The 25,523-nt window shown below is 36.7% G+C and overlaps 4 protein-coding genes across 13 annotated transcripts; 3 read left to right on the forward strand and 1 right to left on the reverse strand.

Moving 5' to 3' along the window:
• Window positions 1-1,851: 1,851 nt before the first annotated feature.
• LOC114737170 (E3 ubiquitin-protein ligase RFI2) lies at window positions 1,852-6,811 on the forward strand. 2 transcript variants are annotated; one of them, XM_028925082.1, is made up of 7 exons: window positions 1,852-2,247; window positions 3,588-3,757; window positions 4,419-4,477; window positions 4,986-5,011; window positions 5,127-5,303; window positions 5,388-5,511; window positions 5,755-6,811. In XM_028925082.1, the coding sequence occupies exons 1-7, from the start codon at window positions 2,070-2,072 to the stop codon at window positions 6,224-6,226; spliced, it is 1,206 nt and encodes a 401-aa protein (XP_028780915.1). In that variant the 5' UTR covers window positions 1,852-2,069; the 3' UTR covers window positions 6,227-6,811. The 2 variants fall into 2 exon arrangements, with proteins under 2 accessions (XP_028780915.1, XP_028780914.1); XM_028925081.1 differs by having other exon boundaries at window positions 1,853-2,247; window positions 5,127-5,511.
• A 264-nt stretch (window positions 6,812-7,075) lies between these two features.
• LOC114737148 (serine/arginine-rich splicing factor SR30) lies at window positions 7,076-13,670 on the reverse strand. 8 transcript variants are annotated; one of them, XR_003739394.1, is made up of 15 exons: window positions 12,425-12,517; window positions 12,052-12,117; window positions 11,879-11,953; window positions 11,682-11,790; window positions 11,556-11,602; window positions 11,376-11,433; window positions 10,413-10,462; window positions 10,222-10,278; window positions 9,702-9,835; window positions 9,578-9,619; window positions 8,619-9,350; window positions 8,477-8,536; window positions 8,042-8,352; window positions 7,688-7,756; window positions 7,263-7,583 (listed from the first exon to the last, which is right to left on the reverse strand). XR_003739394.1 is itself a non-coding variant. In XM_028925052.1 (14 exons), exons 2-14 carry the CDS (start codon window positions 12,509-12,511, stop codon window positions 7,539-7,541), a joined length of 873 nt encoding a protein of 290 aa, XP_028780885.1. In that variant the 5' UTR covers window positions 12,512-12,517; window positions 13,572-13,670; the 3' UTR covers window positions 7,076-7,538. The 8 variants fall into 8 exon arrangements, 1 of the variants encoding a protein (XP_028780885.1); XM_028925052.1 differs by lacking the exons at window positions 8,477-8,536; window positions 8,619-9,350 and adding an exon at window positions 13,572-13,670 and having other exon boundaries at window positions 7,076-7,583; window positions 8,042-8,075; XR_003739397.1 differs by having other exon boundaries at window positions 8,042-8,514; window positions 8,619-8,704.
• Window positions 13,671-17,165: 3,495 nt separating this feature from the next.
• On the forward strand, window positions 17,166-19,905 carry LOC114737149 (uncharacterized). Its single transcript, XM_028925053.1, has 3 exons — window positions 17,166-17,347; window positions 17,547-17,637; window positions 19,450-19,905. The coding sequence occupies exons 1-3, from the start codon at window positions 17,278-17,280 to the stop codon at window positions 19,586-19,588; spliced, it is 300 nt and encodes a 99-aa protein (XP_028780886.1). The 5' UTR covers window positions 17,166-17,277; the 3' UTR covers window positions 19,589-19,905.
• A 2,131-nt stretch (window positions 19,906-22,036) lies between these two features.
• On the forward strand, window positions 22,037-24,217 carry LOC114737150 (60S ribosomal protein L22-2-like). 2 transcript variants are annotated; one of them, XM_028925055.1, is made up of 3 exons: window positions 22,037-22,143; window positions 22,831-23,072; window positions 23,815-24,217. In XM_028925055.1, the coding sequence occupies exons 2-3, from the start codon at window positions 22,843-22,845 to the stop codon at window positions 23,957-23,959; spliced, it is 375 nt and encodes a 124-aa protein (XP_028780888.1). In that variant the 5' UTR covers window positions 22,037-22,143; window positions 22,831-22,842; the 3' UTR covers window positions 23,960-24,217. The 2 variants fall into 2 exon arrangements, with proteins under 2 accessions (XP_028780888.1, XP_028780887.1); XM_028925054.1 differs by lacking the exon at window positions 22,037-22,143 and adding an exon at window positions 22,271-22,437.
• The last annotated feature ends 1,306 nt before the right edge of the window (window positions 24,218-25,523 follow it).

The following is a 25,523-nucleotide window of genomic DNA, read 5'->3' on the forward strand; positions in this document are numbered from 1 at the left end:
AATTATCAGTTACCAGAACAATAAAATAAAATCAGAGAACATGGAAGACATATAAATACAGTTGGAGGCCGCTGAGGTTGCTCCGTCTCCCACAATGTGCATCCTGAACAACTCTGAATTTTAATTTTTTCTCTGCCTCTAATTTGGGTGCCACCTGCTGCCGTCTTGAAAATGACGCAGAAGAATATTCAATTTACACTGTATATAACCCCGAGAAGCAAAGAAAATCTTCCTTGCCTGAAGCCTGAAAGCATCAAACAGTATCGACTACTTCGACACCTTCATCCATCAACGACTCCGTTCTGTTCCCCAATGTGTGTATTTGCCGCCCCCTGAACGGCCGGCCGTCACAAGCAACATTAAAACAAGTTCAAGATCATGACATAACACAGCACCAATTAAAATTAGAATATGTAGTGTTGTTTGCGGTTGCGTTGGAATATACTTAAGGTGCGAGACTGATTCTCTTTAATTAAAATGATGATCGTGGATGGAGCTTGGGAGGAAGCCAAGTGGGATGATGGGAATAAGAATAAAGGTGTTTCTCTGCCCACGTTCACTTTAACCTCTCCTCAAGCTCGGTATATTGCAGTTTTGTATTTAGCCTCCTTCGATTCCAAGTCCTCCATGCAGCCTCATTAGTTGGCCCGCTCTTTTATTATGATTGTTATTTTAATAATGTAGCGAATGGCGCAGCGAATAAATGCAGTGACACACAATGCGAAATGAACGAGGCATTAAAATTGCTGAGAAGATTGCGAACTATGCAATCCAGCCCGTCATATTCAACGCCCCTTATATTTGTGTAGGGATATTTCATGTGAGGGTTAAGTGCGAACATATAAAATGTTAGGAATGGGAGGGTGGGAATATAGAATTTCTAAGGATGTGAAAGCCAAGAAATTTGGGAGTTGGTCAGAAAAGGTCACCAAGAAAAACAAGGAACAGTGGAAGACAACGCACATGCCCCTGTAAGCCAGGTTCATGCATGCATGCTTGCTTGCGTGCCCTAGGCAAAGTATTCCTTCCGCAAGAGCCAATGAATGGAAAAATAATGACTGGGTCGAATTTTCTTTTTCAACCATTTTATTTTTTATTTTTTTGGTTCAAAACGGTTTGATTATTTTTGGACTGAATCCTCTTTCTTAAATGAGCCCTGACCGTCAATGACGCTGTCAACAAAATTCTAGGAATTAAAAAAAAAATACTAATTCCAGTTTTTGATATTTGATATAAGAGTTCGTTTGACTTTTATTTTGATTCTAATTATAAGACCTCAATACATTTTGATACTGTTTGGTACGAAGTATTGAAAATGAGAGATAGAGATTATGATAGAAATCGAAAAAATAGTATTTAAAATGAGAGATTACTTGTTACATACGATTAGACAAACTTATGTATATAGAATTGAGGAATATTATAGGGAGAAGTGATATTCTCAAATCCTATTTTCATGAGTTTGTCTAATCTCACAGAACAAATAATTACTTATGCTAAAAACTTTTTTAATGATTTTTTAATTACAATTTTAGTATCTATTCTTTTTTTTAATGTTTCATACCAAACGAAACCTTCATCTTTCACTTTTATCTACTTTTTCTTAAGATAGTTCTTATAATAATAATAGTTCTAATAAATCTATTTTATTAGCAAAAATATTTTTTAAAAAATAACACTTATTTATTATAAATAATTAATTTAATTAATTTTTTTAATTTATTAAGGAATTTAGAGGCAACCAAAATCTATGCGCAATTAATCTGAGCCGTCCATGTGTATTGCTTGGACAGCCGTGAGCCGTTATTGGTAGTCGCAGTGGTAGTCCAACCTTCAATCCAACTGTTTAGGCACAGATACAGAAGGGAAGAAGTGATGTTTTCAATCCAAAATTTTCAACCATCTTCTCATGTCACTGCTAAAAAGAGTTTAGATCTCACATGCACACGTCGATTTTCTCGCCTTCGTAGCTTTTTGTGTGGGAACGGTGCCTGTCGTGATTACCCGGACGCATTTATACGGTGTTATCACCATCTCCGGCATTAGGGTTTTGAAGCTTCGTCTTTGTAATGGGCCTTGGCAATGACAACGACGTGGTCGTTGACGACGGCGATGAAGGTGGTGCCGATACCGGCGGTGCAACCAAGTCATTTGGCTCCATTTCTTGCTCTATTTGTCTCGAGGTCGTTGCTGACAATGGGGATAGATCGTCGGCCAAGCTTCAATGCGGCCATCAATTTCATCTCGGTAAGTAAATTTGTGGCTAGAATAGTTAATTCCATTATTTCTCTGTTTTAAAATCTGTGCATTCGAGCTTGGGATGGAAAATATTACGGAATCAGAACCTGTGTCTTCCTATATTGTTTAGTAATGGCTACATCCGGTTTGAATGTAATGATCATTTCTGCGTGCTAAGGCAGCCTAACTAGATTTGCAGTGTTACAATTATGGTTTGATTTGACTTTCTTCGGACGAGGATTGTAAGCATGAGAAGGAATTAAAACCAGCTTGTTATAAACTTCTTCTGTGCTTATATGCTCATCAACATTCCTCCTTATTAGGTATTAAACTAAGAGCGAGATCCAGGCTGTAGAATCCCCATTGTATGTATGAAAGACGGAGGCAGAAGGAGAGAAAACCCTTGAATAAAATGTAATTAGCTAGTTCTAACCTATGTCAGTCTTTGTATTCATGGGACGAAGCTGCGATGCAAAACATTGAAGACTCAAAATTACAGAATAATATCCTATTAAATACACAACCTGATAACCACAATCATAGGTTGTAATTTACCAAACATGGATAAAACACATGTTAAATACCACAAACCCACTATCAAGTCAGCATATCTACATCCGGATAGTTTTTACTCAATGGGGTGCTTTTTGTGATTTTGAGCAAGCCAAGAATGGGGAGGTATAATCAAGAAGTTTTTGTGGAATATGAATATATGTCTTCTGAGAACAATGAAATGTATAATTACAAGTTTGATTTGTTATATATGTCAGATGCTTTGCTAGCTTGTCTCTATAAAGTGAAGCAAGCTCCGTGGTGCAATTTTAGGCATCGAGATTGATTTTCGAGATGTACCGTCAGTAATTGATTCAAAAATTTTGATTGTGTGCGAGTGAAGTTTGGGACTAATCTGAACTTCGTTGGGTATGTGGTACTCAAATTGAGACATTTCAACTACCTTGCTGAAAATTTAGCAGGATATTGGGAAAATATTTTCACTTGCCCTATCTCTAGCTGTAAATACTTGCTGCTGCCAATGTAAATTGATAAGAATGAGGAAAGAGTATATTGTAATTTAATATGTTATTTGTGAAGGATTAATTTGGAGCTCAAGAAAGTCACCAAAGGAAAGTAGATATATTGATAAATTATTCTTGTTGAATTAGGTGAGATTTTGGAGTGCTCAGAACAAATTTGGAAATATTGCAGGCCCATAGTGGTGCTTTACTTAATGATGCTTAATAATGTTGTGAAGGCAATATTACGTTCATGTTTTTCTATAATGAACTTTTGACAAACCATATGCATTGTCTTATTCTTATGTTGATGATTACTTTGTTTAAATAATTCAGATTGCATTGGTTCAGCATTTAACGTAAAAGGGGCTATGCAATGTCCTAATTGTCGGAAGATTGAGAAAGGTCAGTGGCTATATGCTAATGGTTGTCGGTCATATCCAGAATTTAGCATGGATGATTGGGCGCATGATGAGGACCTTTATGATCTTAGCTACTCTGAAATGGTATTGGTTCAGTTTGTGTTGTAATTTATGCTTACAAGAGATAAGTTCTGGCCATATAATCATTTTTGTCATTTTGTTCTTTTATTGTGCCAGAAGCATGCTTCAGCTTTGTAATCGGATTATCGTGACTTAGGCCATGTGGTCTTTTGGGCTATGTTTTTCTTTTTGAGTAAATTCCTCTCCTGCCATGAGAGATGAGCAATGTCCAAACTTGAGTCCTCCCACTTACTTTGATGATACACGCTTGCGCTGTGAAACCAAGATATGACCATTTTATTCAAGCAAATCTTTGTTTTTTTTTTTTGGGTGCCCAAATAATTTACGATCTATTAGAAGTAAAACTGTAAATGCATTTTTTTTCCTGTCAATCTGCAATTACTGTTAACCCTGTTTTGGCAGTGACCCTGCTTAGGTGAAATTCATACAATTTAAAGTGAACCATAGTCCTTGCTGTTTCATTCTTTATCTGCCTTGCTACTTATGCAAGAGCATTTTGGTGAAATTGGCTTTTTTATGCATGGGTAGTTTGAGAGGGTGTTAATTGTGTGAATCGCTACCTCTAATTTGAGTGCTCTCTTTCTTTTCTATCTGTTTCTACGTGACATTATACTTGATATTTTGATATCGGACTATCAGTTTGATTTCTAAATGATTTTTGCAGTCTTTTGGAGTACACTGGTGCCCATTTGGTAGCTTGGCACCACCTCCTTCATCTTTCGAGTAAGCCTTATGAAATCAGCAAATTATGCATGCATGAATCCTTTCTTTTTAACATCTATTTAAGCTTGTAGCCTTCAGCTCTATTGATAGTGGTATTTATATATTCACTCTAATAACTGTTAGGCTTCCTGTTTGAGTCAATGGGTATTCTTTAGTTTTGGTGGGAAGATCTTACATATGGATTTTTGGGAAATGAAATACAGATTAAAGGATATTTTCATTAGAGAAACACACTCAGAATTTGAAAAACTTCTATATGGTAGAATCTGAAAGCAGTTATGGAGCCCAAAACCGCCTTCAGCTCTGTTGATTGTGGTTTTTGGCTGTGTTAATGTTACATTCTAGCTCTGCAACATTTAAAATTTGGGAGTTACTTTGAAAGGCTGGTTGACCCTTTGTTTTTTATGGTTTCATCCTTATCCAATGTCTGTTTTCAGTTATACACTTTGAATGCTCCAAAAGTAGAAAGGTTTCCAATTTATTTATTTACTTTTCCTGCTTTTTTCAGGGAAGGAGACCTTTCGTCTACTGCATGTAAGATCCTTTTCATGGCCACAACGATTTCCATTTGGACGTAGTTTAATCAGTTGTAGTTTTAAAGTTGCATTTGACTGAATATGTTCATCTTTACTGGAATGATGGGATGCAGATCATGATGTACTGGGACAACATGCTATGTTTGCCGAACATACAGCGGTATCATCTGCTAGCCATCCATGCCCATATATTGCTTACTTTGGACCTGTGCATCCCTCCTCATCAAACTCTGGCGGAACTGTTTCAGAAGCGTCTAACTACAATCATTGGAATGGCTCATCTTTACCTAGTGAGATGCCAACCTCCTATACATTTCCTGCTATGGATCTTCATTATCATAGTTGGGAACACCATTCCTCTACTTTTCCTCCGGCCAGCAGCCGTGTAGGCACTTTTGATCAACCCTCATTATCAACTATTAATCAAAGGCCAGGCAGGGGTGGTTCAGACGTACCAAGATCAAGGTCTTTTATGCATCCCTTCCTTGTCGGCCACAGGTAGACACATCTTCAATCAAGATTGTCAGTATTCGTTTAAATAAAAACACTGCATTTGCCATACCGATTATACTAACCAACCGAATGTAACTTCACGTGAGCCAGTTTGTATTGCATATTCAGTCTTGCAACTACATGTGGACAATCAATTTAGGTTATAAAAGAGGAAATATGTTTTTCTTTTTCTTGCTTGGGAAAATTTAGTCAGGTCAAATATTGACATTGCATTCGTCTATTATGCAGCTCTGCTGCTAGAGCTGGTAGCTCTCTCGCTTCATCAACAATCCCTCCTTATCCTGGAAGCAACGCTAGGGCCCGTGATAGAGTTCAGGCTCTCCAGGCCTATTATCAACAGCATCAGCCAACTGACTTACCCGCCATGCGGGTACCTATTGTTTCTGGAACCCGAAGATCAAACGGTCATAATAGAGGACCAGCCCAATTAGGACAAGTGACCACGTCATCGGACCAAATTGGCTTCTTTTTCATCCCATCTGGTTCATCAGGACGCAATTTTCAGGAAGAAAACCATATAGCTAGCCCCTTCCATGCTCGGGAAAGAGATCACTTGCCCTCGTCATCAATGAACCATACTGATTGGGATTCTGGTTGGGGAGCACAGCACGATGCTGCCAGCGGCTCAGACACTGGTAACAGGTCCAGCGGTTTTCGATTAAGGAATGGATCGGAGAGATTGCCTTCACATAATCGGTGATGCACTTTTAAGGTCCTTGTTCCTATGAAGTAGACTGCCACTATGGAAAACGTGAAAAACTTGTGTATGATTGAGGAATGTTCATAATGATTTGGCCTTCGGGTCTGCTGGCCCTGGAATTTTCTGGTAGACACACGGCAGCGTGATGGACATTGGCTTCCCCTGGCTCCCTTGCCGAAGGGTTTAAAATAAGATTAGGATGGTTTCTCGTGGGCAGAAAAATCGAGCTGGGGCGTTGTCTCGAGTGACGGTAATCTAGAGCAGCTTGCGGTTGAATATTTATGTTTGATAACGATGCTCCTGCAAACACTTTGTATTGATGATGCAACTAAAACAATTTTTTCACGGCTATTCCTTGACAAGTGCTTGTAGACATGCATGCTAAACTTATCCACGATTTGTGTGCTCGTGAGGTTTGCTAAACTTATCTACGATAAGTGTGCTCGCAAGGTCACAACATCTTTCTTATAGTTCTAATTAGAGGCCGATAGAGCCAAAATCATAACTAGTTAATGGATGTATTAAATCATCTGTTACTGTTGTTTTGAAGTATTTTGCATTAAAAAGAAAAAGCAAAGGTGTAAATTTCACTTGACAGCACTAGATATCCAAGAATTATTTTGAATTTAATATTGCTCTAAAAGTCTAAAATCATAACATTATTCCTACCGTTAAAAACGTTGGCAATCAACAACTTTTTAATGGTGAGAAACATTATTGCCAAGATTTTAAATTTTCAAAACGACATCGATCTCCCACGAACTGATGAGTACTGCTTACGAGAACTTTCAAAAGCGTAACATTAAAAATAAATTTATGCCTCGACTTAAAAAAAAAAAAATTCCTCGATAGATCACAATAAAGATGCATCAAAACTGTTTTCAAAATTAAATATCACATGGCAAGCTCAACGCCAGTTTGATATACAACCAAAACTGTGAACTCATGCGCTAAATTAATCTCGACAAATGATTTCGATGTTCCCTACAACACAATCACCGGCAGCAACGCAGCCAAGTCATCAGCCTTGTATATCATCACATTGCACACCTTTACCCAGATCTTCACAGTCTGCATTGAATCCCATACACAAATAATACGAAAATCCAGAGCGTAGATACTAAGCATCGCAGCACAAAAACTAGACCAATCATGGCATCAGAAACGGAGCCTATCGAGTGTCCTCTGATGTTTCTATTTCACTAATCAATATTGTGCGTTACAACCAATGGATTCTACAAAAGAATCTCAGGTATAGTGTTCCCGCCTATCAATTAACGGAAGCATTACAGTGAGTATGCTCATTAATGTATCAACGATCTCCAGATTCAACAGATCTGCTACGCTCAGATCTCACCTGTCAAATACATGAATGACGTTAGGAGACCCCAACACAAAGGTAGAAATTAGGAATGCCAATCAACTAAGACTCTTTTAGTCGCTTTAGGGCAATAAACATACTGAAGGTGAACGAGATTTTGATGAGCTTCTAGGACTTCTGCTCAAAGTGCGACTCCTGTGACGCGGAGACTGCACAGTACAACAGGACGATGTATAAACTTGTTGCAGAATGAGTTCGTGTTAAATATATCTTACACAGTTACGCCTATTATGGTGTTTCTTTCTTTCTTTCTTTCTTTTTTGAATGCACCCATTATGGTGTTTCTCACTCTTCCCTTTTTCCTCCCACGTTATTGCTTGGCAGAAGGAATACAATTAATGCAAATGTCAATCAAATATACAGTCACAAACGTTCACCCCACTCTTTTAAGATCAACAACATATTGTATTGTAAGCCAAAAAAGGAACACTTACAGATGAATTTGGAGATCTGGATCTTGACAGAGATCTGCAAAATTTTGAACAAACAAATCCGCTTAATATCCAGAATAACCCACCAAAATGTTTATTCCTCAAGCCCACTACCAGTTTCACATCAGAATCCATGACCAAGGGAAAGAAATTGATCTAGCACGGGTCTTACGCAGCAGCCAAGGGAAAAAGTATTTGAGCACAGTATCTCTTATTTATAGTCTCAACAATTGCTACACAATTCATTCCCAGCAGCGCATGATTCCTCAGTAAGGAGCAGGTATATAAACAAAGCCAGCACAATAAGAGAAATCCTAGAGAAAGGACAAGATCAATCCAAGAACTTAGAGCGCAGGTTGCATTGAAGCAGTTTTTGGATTGAAAGAATGCTGATTTGCTATGGATGGTACCACTAGCACTTAGTTCACAGGGATCCACCTTTTAGATTGCAATTCATCCATCTACAGTCATCCAGTCTACAACAGTGGCACACCGTGCCTAACATCAATACACCATTACTGTTATCAATTGTCACAGCATCAGGGTGTTCCAGAGGTGCTCATCAATAGAACTATATTACCTCGACCAAAAAGTTGCAGGCATTTGAGCACCACATGCCATCAAGATCCTAACATGCAGTCCCCAGGTCGCTGTAAAATTCCACATCTAGAAAACAAACAAGTCAACCCTATTGAACATTGTATAGCTTGCGCTCAACCTGTGACCCCCTACAATCCCCCGATCACCTTTGCACATATGAAGAATTGTGCAAACATGCCCATGGGACAACACTACGTTTTATGAGATAGAAAGGATGGATGGAATTACAGTATCGACTTTCAGACAATTACAGGGAAATGAAATATTCCCTCAACTTCGACTTAAAGAAAGAAGGGGAGACCCACACATGCTATATTAATAACGACAATAGTATAAGTAAAACCCTTGATCGTATGAATAAAGCCATAAAAGACCTTTGTACGAATCTCCTTAATGGGGTGGGGACACATAATAGCAAAGTTCCAATCACAGCACTTCAGACTGTTAATCTTCTATCAAAAAGATTGACACAGTACAACATCAAATAGCCAAACAATGATTAGAGCGACCAAACATTCCTAGCCGGCACAAAAATGTTCATGTAAGTCCGTCCACTTACAAGAGCAGCAACATGGCTCAGCTATGCGCCCCAAAAAAAATTAAATAAAATAAAATAGATCAAAGGAGGTAAATACGTTAAAAAAGATTAGGGAGAGTACTTCACGATTCTGCCTGCCATGCTGCATCCCATCTTTGATTAAGAAACTTCAGCCTAGGAGTAAGGGCTGAACTAGTAAATCAGGGAAAGGAATAACTAAACCTTGTCGGCAGGTTAAAATTTATAAACATAGTTTGATGAGCCTATACTTATAGTTATCAATTAGGAGTACCACACTTCTTTACCTTCTGAAAGAAAAGGGTCCAATTGAAATAGCAACTCATTACTTCAAATCAGCAAGCACAAAACTGCATATTTATCCAAGTTAGTTCGAAACTGACCTTGATAATGATCGCCATGAACGTTTTGCCTTTGGAGACGAGCTGGAAAGCAAGAATATTAGGTCAAACTCCTGACTACCAAACACAGACTATTAATTCAAGCCTTCAATGAAATTAAAAGAACCTTCGACTCCTGTCACTGTAGCTAGGACTTCGACTTCGTTCCATGTAAGGACTGCGGCTGCGACTTCTGGAGTAGCTTCTCCTTGAATCACGGCTAGGACTCCTAGAATAACTCCGCCGATCATATTCCCTCACCTAAAATAACAAGATAGAGAAGCAAATGAAAATAAATATACAAATCTCACATATTTTGATATATAAAAGTCTCCCGAAGAGGGAAGAAGAGTAGAAGAGAAACGAGAATAGAGAGAGGGAGAGGGAGAGGGAGAGGCTCACTGCATTCTTCCAAAAATCTCATAAGCAGAGTCCTCTTGCACCTTATTTAAAGACCCTGGACCCTAAAGCCAATTAACTAACTAACCCCTTAACTAACTCCCTTTCATTTATTTATCATATAACATATTTTTACTTGAACATACAATCATTCTTCTCTTTTCCGTTGCCAACTGGAGGTCTACAACGTGCCAACATACTAACAAACCAATTAGAAAACATGCCAAAAAAAAAAAGCCATTACATACCCGTATGTATGCACGAGAGAAGGCATTGCGGAATTCTGAGTCATCAAGCTTCCTAATCTGTTAAAAACATGCAAATACCATTAAAGTTTACAGCATCAACAATAAAGATACCAGTCATAAACTCAGCTGCCGGGGCACATCCAGCTCAGATATGAAACCTTATGATTAAGATTAAAATTCAGACCACTTACAGCATACTTCATATCATCATAGTTTGTATAATCTACTATCCCAGTCATGCCTGCACAAGTTTCAACAGAGTCTAACAAATGTATTCTTAAAATTAAAAAAAAAAATCAACAAAAAAATCATCTCCAACATGATGTGGCAAAAGCTACAATCCACAGGAATGGTCACTATTTCAGCCTACTCCATGACCCAACTTTTGCAAGGTCAGGGCCAGCATGATTATGAATTATAGTATACAAAGTCATCTGCTTACATCAATCAGAACTGAAATCATAAGAAAATATGGGGCCTGTCGTTTAAAGAAAAAGATCACCTTTTCCCCCGAAATAACACTTTCAACAGCTTTGAGATATCCGCTCAAGCTTTTAACAATAATCAGAATCTAAAAAGCTCATATCATATTTTTCAGGGTTGATAATTTTTTATCGTCCTTATAGTTTGATCCAATTTTGGTTTTGGCGCCTATAGTTTCAAATCATTGATTTTAGTTCTTATAGTTTCATAAGGACTTGGTCTGAGTTTAAGCATGTGAATCAAAACCAAAACTCATTAAAAATATAAGAGCAATTCATTATACTCGGATTAAAAAATTATTAAACTACAAAGATCAAAACCAAGATTTGAAATTACAAGAACCAAAATCAAAATTTGATCAAACTATAACTGACAATGGTATTAACTCTATTTTTTATTATTTTGACAAGCTACTTTGAGCAGCTTCTAAATTATTTTGAAAAACATTGTGAAGTGAAAAAAGTGCTTATTATAATGATAACCAAATGTAAAATAAACCAAAAACCTGCTGAGAAAGCTCTCCTTAGGTAAAGCCGGACTGGGACGACACATTTGTAAATTTAGCAGAAAATAGATTTTCAGGAAACAGAACATTCTCGTTCTTACTAAAGTTGAACAATCATATTACAACTAAAGCCGCATGTGAAATACAGTATATTTTATTAACTTACCACCACGTTCACGGAAGACTTGAGAGAAACACACATCACCAGCCCTACGCATGTGATCCTGAATCATTGAACACTCACAATCAGTAAACATTATACATCCATGCCAAAGGCATAAGTCATACGTCATATAGAACATATGAGAACTGACAATCAATCATGAGAACAAAGAACCAAGCAGACCTTCAAGTCTTGCCAAGAAGCCGATGGAGGCAACCCAGTGACCATAACTTCAATAAGAAAATGATCATCAGAAACGTTTTTCTTCTATGATACAAAACCAAGAATGCTAGATCAGGTAACAAGTACCGCGATAGTCAGAGCGCCTGGAAACTCCATTGCTACCACCTCTAGAACTATAAGTACTGTAGCGATCAGCTGATGATGAAGACCTCCGCCCACCATGCGCGAGCTCAACCTACAATGACAGACACCAAAGGGTTGCAAATGTCATGTAGCGTCACATATACAGAGGCAAAATAAAGGAAAAGGCACATGTCGCTAACCCGCAAACGAAAACCATCAAAATTATATCCATCTCGATAATGAATTGCATCGTCAGCGTCCCGAGGATCTTCAAACTGCAACATAACAACACATTCAATATATGCAAGAATAAAGATGGGAAAAACTTGCAAAACACCTTGCCATCTCCTTATATCTAGAATTCCAGACATACCTCGACAAAAGCATAACCAGGTGGTCTTGGAGGGATTTTTAAATCGATGTCAACGATGGGACCATACTACAATCGGATGATGAGGACAATAATCAGAGATTAAATACAACACCAATCCTACTAAATACTGGGTATAAGGGGGAAGAAGATTGGTACTAAGGAATATTACTTATTGAACATAACATGCCCATTTCACTATGCTAATCTTGAAAAAGCTTCAGCAGGAATATGTGAGTTTTGGGAAACTAAAATTTCATAACTTCACAGACAGAAGGGAAAAAAAATTCTAAAGCCATATATTGCAAGGAAACATTTCAAAGCAAGAGATATGAAATTTAATAAACATTAAAAAAAAATTCAGCAAATGAAATACCTTGTAAAAAAGATCCTCAACTTCTCTCAAGCGAATATCACCAGGAAGATTGCCAACATAGATGGTGCGACTGGACCGGCTACTCATTTTTTTCTGAACAAACATAAAAAATTATAACCTTTTTTTATTTTATATCAAGAAAATGTTAGACTAAATTTATTAAATTCAGTAATTATGCGGATTAGCATTAATTAGTTAATGCGAATATTCACTCGTATTTTAAACAATTAGTCTTGTTGCAATATTATGCGTGGTGCAGATGAGGCCCGTGTACTAGCGTTGGTTCATACGCGAGGCAAGCAGTCAATGATTCTCTATCAAGATCTGATCATAATAGGGAAATAGTGAGAGGTAATTATAATAACATATATTATTATACTGCAAGAGTCTTTTTACATATGAAAACCCTAGTAGTTATTATAACCCTCTTTGACGGCTGCCTCTCCGGTCATGAAAGGCTAAGGGGTGATGTAGACTCGATTTTCTGAGATCAATCAAACACCCATAGATTCTCATCAGGTAGTCATTTAAATCCTACAAAACATTCAGGCACATAGGTTTCCACACGCAACCTAGTCCATATGCACAATCCATCATTAGCTATAAAACATGAGTGGTGAGGAAAATTACAAAGAAATTAATCACAAACTGAGATTTCAGAGAGAAGGGAAAGAGGAGGGAAGACGTTATCGATAAAAGACTGTGACCCTGAAAAAATGCGGAACAACATTATGGAAATCGAATTTAACATCAATTCAAGTGCTAGGTGGAAAAATTTGGACGTTAGCGACTAAGTATTTCCACCGTATTCCTATTTGTAAGAAAATTATTCCATGACAATTTGATGGAGATTTAAACAATTTCAGCGTTCAAGCCAGCCTCTGCCATTCAATTCCTCCTGCCACTCGGTGAGATGCAGCTTTACTTTGAATGTCGCAGACATACAAAACAAATTTTTCGGAAAAATCGATAAAGCCATTAAAGGAAAACACGAAGTCACATCAGAAACAACGACACATAAACATGAAGCATTACGTACCCTATGATTTAGGCTTTGGAGCGCAGAGGAACTGGGTGAAAAATGAGCCATAAAATCAAGTAAACTATTATATGAAAGAGAGGTAGATGGTGACAAAAGAACTCGTACCTGAGCAGAAACTGAGAAAAGCGTAGGCGTGGCTGAGATTTGTCTGCGTCTCCGAGAGCTGGCGTTCTGCAAGAGGCGAACAGAGGGTTCTAGTTCCAGGCGTGGGCGAGGGACAGAGAGAGTTCTAGTAATTTACGGCGACGCTGTGGCGATTCCACGTGCACGGTCGTCCATCCTTGGATTGAACTTAGTCCCCGGGGTGAATAAATCTAGGCCGTTCAACTTTTTTAACCCCCAGTCTAGAGAGGATAGATGGGAAAGGTTTGGACGGGGAAAGTAGTCTGGCTCAGAAACGGAGAAGTCTTTTGTGTGTGTGTGTGTTTTTTTTTTTTTTTGAAATTGCAGGTATCTTTCAATTAGAAATAATAAAGATATTGTTTTTTTTTTTGGAAAAATTAATTTGCTAGTGCTTATAGTTTTATCAAATTTGGAATTAGGTCCTTCTAGTTTATTTTTATTGTATCCTTATAGTTTATTTTGCCAAAGCTTCAAATCCTTCTGTCAAAACACCGTTAACACCGCGCATTAACATCTATCTGCTTTCTTTATATCTCTTGTAACACAAATACTCTCTCATCACTTGCGACCAACCATGACACTGAAGCCAGTCACTAAGCAAAACTTAGCTGCCGACGACATCAACGTTATCAATAGTGGGTGCAACAGCAGCGTTGATCTATTAAAACTACGGCAGAGTTTGCAGTGATGTGGATCTTAATCCCATTGTCTGTTCAATTCCCAGTAACCTCATGGCAATTAGAGATCGAATAAGAAATTAGGATGAGAATCATGTATTAGATGAAATTGTAGAACGAAATTTGAAGGGGGAGAAAGCATGAAGGATTGAATTGTATGAAGTAAGAGGTAGACCTGTTACCAAGGAGGTTGTGAATATTAACGACGAGCTGATCTTCTTGTTAAGTGAAGTTGCCTTGCTCGAGATCAAGTCAAAAATAGTTAACCCATCTAACTTTGCAACTCGTCACATCAGAGCAAAATATGGGCTTAGACATGGATAGAAAGTTGAGTGAGGAAAGAAGGTTGGGGAGAAGGAGGAAAGTGATAAAAAAAGGCAGGATGTGGAAAGGATGTGGAAAGCCGGAAGAGGAAGAGGAGAGAACTACAAGCAAACTAGACACTGTTGGTCCTGAAAAGACAAGAGAGAGGTAGAGCCACAAACTAGGAATGGAGAAAGTAAGTTTTAATGCAGTGCATTAACGGTGTTTTGATGAAAGGACTTGAAGTTTTGACGAAATAAAGTGTAAGGACCTAATAAAAACAATAAAACTAGAAAGACCTGATTCCAAATCTAATAAAACTATAAGGATTAGTAAATTAATTTCCTTTTTTCTAAATAGCAATATAGACTTTGACTTGTTATTTTGTGAGGTGTTATCTCCTTTCACCAAATATAATTGTTGTTAGTTAGTAGTAGTCATTCATTTTCTATTACCTGAGAGAAATGATTTAAAAAAAGAGAAAAAGACATCAAAATAACACTTAAACTTAGAAATCTCAAAATGATCACTTAAATAAGCAAAATCTCAATTTAAATATCAATGACCAATTTGGGATTTACAATTTTACTAAAATGACCATATTGCCTTTTTTTTTAAATTGTTTTTAAAAAAACCAAATACCTTCACTAGTCGGTCTGTAGCCGTCGAAGCTTAGGTGATGACAATCCGTCGTCGCAGCTTTGACGACCGACAACTATTTTTTTGAAAATTTTTGCAACTTTAATAACACGATTAATAAGTTTTGTAACACTATTAACAGATTTAACATAACAGTTAACAACAGGTTTTTCAAGAAATTAAAAAAAAAATCATTTTTACAACTTCCGTAATGCTATTCACAAGTTCCTTAACTCTATTAACAAGTTCGCTATAATATTTAACAACAAGTTTTCTAAAAAATTTAAAAAGCGGCATTTTTATAACTTCAATAACATGGTTAATAAATTATGTAATGATATTAATAACTCTTATAACCATGATACTAACTGTGTTACTGAAATTGTAAAAATGTCACTTTTTGAATTTTTTAAAAAAATTGTTGTTAAATGCTATATCAAACTTATTAACAGAGTTATAGAACCTATCAACAATATTATTGAAGTTGTAAAAAATGCTATTTTTTAATTTTTTTAAAAATCTATTATTAAGTGCTATACTAAACTTGTTAACAGTGTTGCAAAACTTGTTAACGGTGTTATTAAAATTGAAAAAAATTTCAAAAAAAAAAAACTACCTGTCACTAGAGCTCCAATGACAGTGGCCACCTAAGCTCCAACAACCCCCGCTAGCACCGGAGCTCCAGCAACCGGCTAACCAGTGAGGATATTTAGTTTTGTGAAAACAATAAAAAAAAAAACGGTAATATGATCATTTCAGCAAATTTGCAAATCTTAAATTGGTCACTTATGCTAAATCGGGATTTTGTTTATTCAAGTGGCTATTTTGATATTTCTAAGTTAAAGTGTCGTTTTCTTTTTAAAAAAATGAACTATTTAAATGTAAATATTTATTTCATCCATGATGAAACTTAAAAACTTAAAATATATAAAATTACTGAAAAGATTAAAATCTTAACTTGTGCGTTTTCAGAATGACAAAATAGCTGACATTACATGGGATGAACTACATCTCTACCTCCCTCGCCACAGCACAAATCATCGAATTAATACTGAGGGGTGAATTCGTTGAATTACTATGACAATAATGTATTCTAGTGTGGGAAACATGAATTCTCTGTGGAATGCATAGACCTCTATGAGGAAATAGCAGGTCATGGAAACTAGTCTAAAGTCTAAGCTAATGGGTGGCTGCGTGGATTGTTTTAATTACTATTACTAGTTATCTTCCCAAAACATCATTATTTAAAAATTAATAACACCGATCATGCTAATAAATGGAAAATAAGCATTGAAATAATAAATTGTTCAATCTTTTTATTTTCATAAAAGGATCAAATTGAAGTCAAATTTTAAAAACTAGAATCATTAGTTTCAAACAATTCTAAAGATTAGATATAATATTCACCCTCAAAAAATTGACCAGATCCAAGTAGCTACAATCCATGATTTCCTACTAGGATAAAAAAAAAAAAAAAAAGCCCATGATTTCTTCTGATATTCCCTTATTTTATCCAAATACCTACAATCCATAATTTCTCACTAAGATTAAAAAATACCCATGATTTCTTTTAATATCCCCTTATTTTTATTTTAATCTAAATATAATATTTCAATCAAATTTATTTTTCATATTTATAATTTGTTTCTAAATATTCCTATTAACATGGTCAAAAAAGATATTTAAGACCATTATCACAGATCTATTATAAATAATTAATTTAATTGATTTTTCAATATTCACACATTTGTATCTCTTTTATAGAAAGAAACGAAGGTAGTATTAGTAATCGTGACCAGGCCTTGCGAAAATCTTTTTACTGGTATTGCAATCAATCAAATTTTTATTAAAAAGGATCACGGAAATTAGAGCGGTTTTCGGAAACAAGGGGCGACGACTAGACAATCGCACGCCACCTATATTCGTGCGTTCGCCGACACATGTTTCTTTGGGTGACGCATCTTGTAGGTTTAAAATTTCGATTTCTCTTCTTATTCTTCTTCCCCCTCCGAAATTCTCCGAGCCCCGATCCTCCCTTCCTCCGGATTTCCACCCCTTCACAGCTGAAAATGGCGGATTCCAAGACTAAATTTGAATCTCTGAGGGAATGGGTCGTCGAGCACAAGCTTCGCACCGTGGGTAAATATTTTAATCCTCGCGTTTTATGGCTGATTTTACTGCTATTCTCTCTTGCTGCAACCAAGTCACCAAGATATTTTTAAATCATTTACTCTCATTATCTAGTATTTCCGTTTTGATTCTCAAGGCTTCTGGTACGGTATTTTGTTGCTTTATTTTCGTATTACATTTCTCACCCTCTTTTGAATATTGCCACAAGGTTCTCTTTGGCTGAGCGGTATTGCGGGTTCAATTGCATACAACTGGTCTCGACCCAACATGAAAACCAGCGTTAAGATCATTCATGCGAGGTAAGTTACGGTTGCTTGTCATTTGGGGTACTCTCATTTTTCTTCATTCATAGACAAAGCTGTGTTTGATTTGCTGATAAAGCCTCCCTATTGGCCTATCGGAATAGAAATTGCTGACAAATCTCATTTTCTAGTTTGAACGACGTATCAAGAAGTCCAATTTCTGCTTTCCATTTCTAGATAGGAACAATGATCTGAGTATTAGGGTTTATTGGCTTGGAATCATCAGGCTTTGGAATCAATACATCATATGGTCTTCATCGTATGACTGTTAATAGGTAGCTGGGATTCTGTTCCCCGACCTTTGTATCTCATTTAGGAAGGTCTCTTAGCTCTAAATATAGTGGAAAATATGTGTTCTTGTGCTGGTAATTTTCGCCTTAACGATGCGACCAAGGCAATATGTCTAATCCCATGTCTTAGAGATTCCCTCTTGCATACGTGTTTTCAAAACCTGAGTAAAGGGAAGTTTAAATTAGTTTGTACCCATGTTGTACACTTTTCTATGCCTTGCCCAGTATTTTGGCTAAAGATCAAGCGTGTCAAGTTGTACACTTTTTTTTTTTCATTCAAGTGTAGGAGTAGATTTACGAGACATTAAATATCGCTGAGATTTGGGTTCCAATCTATACCCCCTTCCCTCTCTCAAAAAAGTTATGCGAGTTCCACTGTAAAAGCCTACAAAAATCTCGGATATAAACCTCCACCTTATCCACCTACTTCCTTATACTCTCCGGCGCATTTGACATTTACAAGTTTATAACTATCCCTTAAAACACAGACTTCTTGTGCAAGAACATCGCTAACATGGATTAGTATTAGATAGGCCTTTGAGATTTTGAGGGTCTAAAAACTGTTTTATTGTCCGGTGATCATTGTTTCATTTTGGTTTTCCTCGTTTCTCAACAGTTATTGAACGACATCTTTCTAAGCTCACACAACCCTTAACCCGCTTATTATGTCTTTTCACCCGAAATAGCTATTTATTTGGGTCTTATCTGCCAAGCTTAAATAGCGGCATTTTTTTGGTAGGAGCTCCTTTCTTTGCTTAACTTCCTTCCTTTGCTCTTGCTGCGGACTTCTCTTCTCCTGGAACCTGTACTAGGCTAGATGAGCTAGTACCTACTTGGTTCTGACTATTCTGGAGTCTGGTGCTTTTCATTCATTTCCACCATGTACTCCCTGATCATTGCCACCTACATTCAAGGACTCCAATGTCTTCTCTAGGGTCTTAACTCTTCCTTCCATGCTTATGCATACCATACCTTCTACTACCTCCAAATATGTTCGAGATCAATAGTAATGCAGTGTTATTTATCAAACGAAACCTGGATTAAGCTCCTTTATTCAATCTGACTGGTATGAAGGAAATAACCTGGGTTTGGTGTGAGCTTTTAATGCATGAAATAGCAAAGTAAAAACTCAATCCAAACCAATCTCTTAGTGTTTGGAAGCGTAGAGCTCTCTACTCGCTATCCAGTTGCCCTCTCCCTTCTATTCTCCCCTGTCCTCTCTCTGCCAAGTTGGTTATGCTGTGTCTTTTTCACCCTCTCTCTTAACCTAACCCTGCCATTTCTCTCCTCTCCTCTTTCCTAGCCCTTAAAGGCTTTAGACCCTGAAATGGCCCAGCACACTTCTTACGCTTGGAATAGTTGACCAGCTGCCTTTTCCACTGTGCAATTTTTATCTCTCCAGACCTTGCATAATTTCCCGTTCATGTTTTGATCCCCCCCCCCGGGGGAGGATTGAATTTTAGGTCATAATACCCAGTTCATGTTTGCTAATCTTCTTACATGCATTATCTATTTTCAGGTTGCATGCACAGGCTCTTACACTTGCAGCGTTGGCTGGAGCTGCAGTGGTAGAGTACTACGATCACAAAACAGGGGCAAAGGCTGAGAGATATGCGAAATTCCTCCCAATGGAAAGTTTCAACTCACAGAAGGATTGATTGATCTTTTATCTGACATCAGTATGGCACATTGGTTTTCGAATGAATTCTAAGTAATAAATCTGATTGTAGCCGCAGCCAGCCCATCACAGTTTTCCGGGTTGTTTTTGCGCGGGTGCCTTATACAAATTGATATTTCCATATGCGTCTTTGATAGCATGATAGCAATTTGACGTTTTTTTTTTTTTGAAAAAAAAAATGAAACAACTCATTTAGTACGATAGATGTAGTGAATTGATGTGCTGGCATTCAGCGGAGCAGGTGGAAGTGTTTTTGTTGGAATTGAAAGGATTCTAATCTCGTTGGAACGGATTGCACTTAATTGCTCACTCTATTGCACGTGTTGGTAGCATTAAAAAACTGTACGTGGATTCATCGGGGAAAAAAAAATTGTAGTAGATTACAAAGCTTTATAGTCTTGGGAGATCTGTTTTAGGGTTAAAGTGTAATTTTAACAATAAAATTTATTTTAAGGGGCATTGGGTACCATAAAGTTTATTTAGGTGTAGAAATATACATGAAGTTATCGAAAGGGGGCATCTGACACCACGCTGTTAACGTCTGTTAATTTACTGTTTGAAGGGCCTACGAAGTCAGTTTTAAAATGTATTTTCAAAATTAAAGTTTACATCAAAGGGCATTAGGCATCATGAAATTTATTTAGGTATAAAAATATACATAACCTTTCTAAAAGGGAAAACAAAAATAAAATTCTCCAACTTTTATAAACATTTATTAATTTTATTTTATTGGGTTCCATTAAATATTATTTTTTCTCTCTACTCATTGTTACTTCCTCTTCTCTTTAGTATAATGGAAAAATTTGAAAAAAATAATTAAGAAAGTAAAACAAGTGCGAAAATATAGCATATAGTACATGATTTCTCTAAAATATTTATATGTATTATTTGATTATATATTAGTTTATAAACCAAGAAAATTAATTTGAAAAAAAATGATAAATATAATACTTTAAAGTAATTTATTTAATTTTTTTAATCTTCTCAAATTAGTCTATTGTGTCCTATATTAAGGACTAGAAGTAGTACTTGGATGCAAGCAATGAATTTCATATCCTAGAAGGGAAAGGTGTTGTTTTACATAAATACGTATAGAAAGCTTGGAAGCGAAGAAAACAACATAACAAAGAGAGCGTGTTTGTTAACTATGATGAGAGAAAGATGGATTCACTTGGAAGTGAAAATTGATGGAGAGAAAATATAGCATTTTGTGTGACCCAAAAGAATAAAATTAATGGACGTTTATGGGAGTTGAAGAATTTTGTTATTTTTTCCCTTTTAAAAAGTTTATATATATTTTTACACCCAAGTAAATTTTATGGTGCCTAATGCCTCTTGATATAAATTTTGTTGTTAAAATGCACCTTAACTGATTTCGTGAGCCTCTTTGACGGTAAACTAACGGATGTTAACAGCCTGGTACCAGATGCCCCTTTTGACAACTTCATGTATATTTTTGCACCCAAATAAACATTATGGTGCCCAGTGCCCCTCAAGGTAAACTTTGTTATTAAAATTACACTTTAACCCTTTGTTTTAACATGGTTTTTGGTTCAGTAATGGGAAAAGGGAGGAGGAATTTTGATAATTTTTTTGGGGGACGTGTGAGGATGAGGGATTTTATGGAGAGGAGGGGGAGGTAGGTGAATTTCTTGCCATAGGGATTTTAGGATTCTCCTACTTGGTTTGATTTGAAGGCAGGGGAGAGATGAAAAAAAGAAAAAAACGCAGATAGGAGAGTGATTTTGGACGGTCTGATTGTTTTAAAAAATCAAAAAGAGTAATAGATTTTAACTAAGCGAAGTATCTTTACTTGGCTTGACCAAAGAAGGGGAGGGGAGTGAAATTCATCCCTTCGATAGAAGGCAATGGAATCGTCAAATTACAACGGCTCGAGTAAGATAAAATATTTGGCATGTTTTCTTCCTTAGCTAGGAGTCGGATCATGCAAGAATTGAGAACCAAAATGAATCAAAAAACATAAAAATGTTACCTCTGCTTGTATAAAGAAATATGTCAATTAAGAAACACCATTAAAATATGTTACAATAATAATAATAGGAAATAAAGAAAAAATGTTTTCACATCCCATGAAGGTCACATTAAAATGAGGGAGGTTGATAATAAAATTCAAAAGAATTAGGGAGGTTGATAATAAAATTCAAAAGAAAAAAAAATGTTGCGACAATGGTAAGTTTAAAAATTTAATTGCAGATAAAATATCTAAATTTCAAATGAAACTCAGTTGCTAAAATAAACTTAACCTTTAAATGAAATTAAGATTAAAATTGACGTTTAAATAACAAGACGAATCGTTGGCCCAAATGAAATAACAACAACAACAAACCCAAATTATTATTTCAAGGTTTTTTTTTTCCTCTTTTGCCAGCCGCATGTTACGCAATTCTACGGACTCCTAACCCCCCATAAGATCAGTTAAAATTAAAACCCTAAATTTTTCCAACCTTGCGATCGAGAGCTTTCCTCCCAGCCGCCAATCTCCCGCTTAGGCTTCTCTCTTTGTTTTGGCGAGTGGTAAGTCGATGGAACTCTTTCTCTGTTTTCTTCTTGATTTCGCTGATAACAACTGAAAAGCGGAAACTTTTTACTTCATTTTCCCTTCATGCCTGCTTTGATTTAGAAGCGGCAAGAAGCTCATCACACGGTCTTAGTTTTCCAGATTTAATCACTAGATTTGCGATGTGAACCTGCTTGCCTTACGAATATTCGGTCCAATTTCAAGTAGAATGCAGATAATGAATCAGTTGGACGAAGCACTTTCTCCCTCATTTCCTTCCGATTTGACATGACAGTTATCTTAATTCTGTGGTACTGCAAGTCTGCCACTACTAAGTTTTTTTCTTCTTCGAACTGGGAGGCATTGTCACGCAAGTTTGAAGATCCTTGCTTCAATCTATTGTGCCTCCAGCTGGACGACAGACACAAAAAGAAAAGAAAGCTCTCGTTATGTGAATTTCAAACTCTATATTTTGCATTCTGGCTTGCGCGGATCATTAAAATTGTCTTGCGAATAGAAAGAAAAAGAAATTTGTAGCATTGCTACTGAGTTTGAAGCAAAAATCTTTTAAACTTGATGACCGTGCCCCTGAGTTCAAAGAGTGTGGCATATAAATGCAGAAATTAGTGCACTATCGTATTTGGTACATTTTTTATGTAGTATATTGAGAAAAAAAAATGTCTTTATTGTGAGGGGCGCTGAAGTTCAAAAGAAAAATGAGTCGACGAGGTGCAGCTGCTCCCAAGGGGAAAAAGAAAGGGGCTACTTTCACCATTGATTGTTCCAAGCCAGTGGAGGACAAGATTATGGACATTGCATCTCTGGAAAAATTTCTTCAGGAGAGGATTAAAGTCGGTGGCAAGGCTGGTGCTCTTGGTGACACTGTTACAGTTGCCCGTGAGAAGAACAAGATTACTGTTACCTCTGACAGTAACTTTTCAAAGCGGTAATTTAATTTAATCCAATGATATTCACATTATTAAAATTTTAAAATTGGAAAGTGATTGTGTAGTTTCCGTCGAGATGACATCTATTCTCTGAAAATTTAGCTTATATGAGGAGTCGTGCTGAGATAACTATTTTTATTGCCTAATTGGAAGTGGACCTGCATTCAGCCATCCAATCAATTAATTATAAAACAAACCTTTTATTATCAGAATTTGATATGCACGCTCTTACGTTAGTCCTTGTGCATACTTCTTGTAATGTTATGTGTTTGAATCTCCGACCATCTCAATTCCTTCATGTGATAACTTTATGCTTGTCTGGTGTGAATAATGAGTCAGCATGAAATTTTGTGGTTTTATTATTCATTGGTGTTTTTGGAATATCAAGGTGTGCATGCTGAAACAGGTGATGCATCGAGTTGTGTAGAGCTTAGCACGCTCCATAGAGCTGTAATTCAATGTTTTGCCCTTAGAAGCTCAGTCTGCACTGGCTTTTTGTCTGTAAATCGCATCCTCTTGAAAATCGAAGATGGACGTCTCTATTTGCCGAAGTTTGCCGTGGATCTTCATTCTACAAATTCTTCATCTGAACACTTCTGATTATTCTGTTGCTTGTTTTCAATGCTTTAAATTGGAAAATTTTGGTATCTGAATAGAATAAATTTACAAGAACGCATGCAGATTTCTATTTAAGTGGTTGCGCACTTTCTTCAGTGTTTCTCTTTTTATACGTGATTCCAGGTACTTGAAGTATTTGACAAAGAAATATTTAAAGAAGCACAATGTGAGGGACTGGCTCAGAGTGATTGCCGCTAACAAAGATAGAAGTGTTTATGAACTAAGATACTTCAACATTGCTGAGAACGAGGGAGAGGATGAAGAGTAATCAAATTTATGAGCTTATTGACATGAGGATCTTTTAACTTTCCATTTTGCATGACTTAAAGAATGTTCCTTTGCTTTACATCAGAGGTTATCTAACAATGAGGGTTATTGAAAATTTTGCATTTTGCCATTACTATTGGATTGGAAAGAGCGCTCTTACATTTTTGTCAGGCTTCCATATTTAACACAGATCGACTGTGTTGTGCTGGTTTCCATGGATGTTAATATATCGTTGCAGTTTTGCAGCATATTAGAGTTCTATTATTCACCGTAACCGCCATGGGCATTATCGTTTTAAATGACCCTGTCTTTGCTTACCTTGTTGCGGTTCTTTAACATGCTGCTCATGTAGTCATGTGAGTTACGGTGAGATTAAAGGAAATCATGATTTCAGAAGTGCTTCTACAGTTTACGAAGTAAATATGTGAAAGAAAAGTGCTTCTGAAACCATGGTTTTCATATTGCCAAACACCCCCTAAGCTTGCTTTGAAGGCAAGTCATCAGCCTATCATATTTTATACTTCTTGAATTTTTCGGATATGTTGTAGCCGTTGGAAATCAAAATTCGGGGTTGGAACGTGCAATTTGATGCGAGCAAGGGATTCTGAATTTAGGAGTGATAATACGGGCTAACCCGGAGGTTGCAGGTTGGCCTGTGGCGGGTTCAACTCATATGGGTCGAGTTGAAAAGTATCGTTTGAAAGCAGATTGGCTTTTAGCCAAGTCTAACCTGTTTGGTGGGTTAACCCGCCAACAATTATTATTATTATTTTTAATTTTTATCTTTTAATATATTTTTTCTTATTCAATATTTAAAATAATATAATGAGATTTTTATTTTTTTTCTTAAAATATTTGATTGGAAGTACCAAATAAAGTATATAGGTATTTTTTAAAATTTTTTAGATATAATAACACAATTATAATAATTTAAAAAATAAAAAAATAAATCGCGGGCTAACCCGTAACGGATTGCGGGCCTGGCAGTGCGAGTTGAAAAGATTCATTTACTGGTAGGTTGGTTTTTAGCTAGTCTTAACTTGTTATTTTTGACGGGTTGGCAGGTTGAACTTACGGATCCAACACATATTACTAGCTCTAATTCTGATTCTCTGTTTTTTGGCCTTCGTTGAGCTAGCAGGAGTAAAAAGACTTTTCTATTCGTTCTATCAACGTTAACTGTTCTATAGCCTGGGGCTTGGTGGCGATTCTCATGGTTTTTTTTTTTTTATGCAATCTGTCAGGTGCCAGGCCTCCTCAAGGCTTGACAAAGTTGACGAGTCAACCCACCAATCCGTCTTGGCTTGTCTTCAAATGAGTCTTTTCAGCTCGACCCGTCATGAGCTCAACTCATAATGGGTCAACTCACAACTTGCGGGTTGGGATTGTGGGTTGGTTGATATTACCAGTCCTATCTCTATTTTCGTTCAGTGATCCTAGCTGTCGATGTAGACATACAGTCATGTTTTGATCTTTGTAGGTGGCCCTCATCAAATATTTGTTCCGGATTCTGAGATTTTTCTAGTTTTGATGCAAGATTGGCTTTTCCCAAACTTAAAGCCTTC

This window comes from Neltuma alba, unplaced genomic scaffold (assembly GCF_004799145.2).
Source record: "Neltuma alba isolate B1F8T4 unplaced genomic scaffold, ASM479914v2 tig00013412_pilon, whole genome shotgun sequence".
Classification (NCBI taxonomy): domain Eukaryota; kingdom Viridiplantae; phylum Streptophyta; class Magnoliopsida; order Fabales; family Fabaceae; genus Neltuma; species Neltuma alba.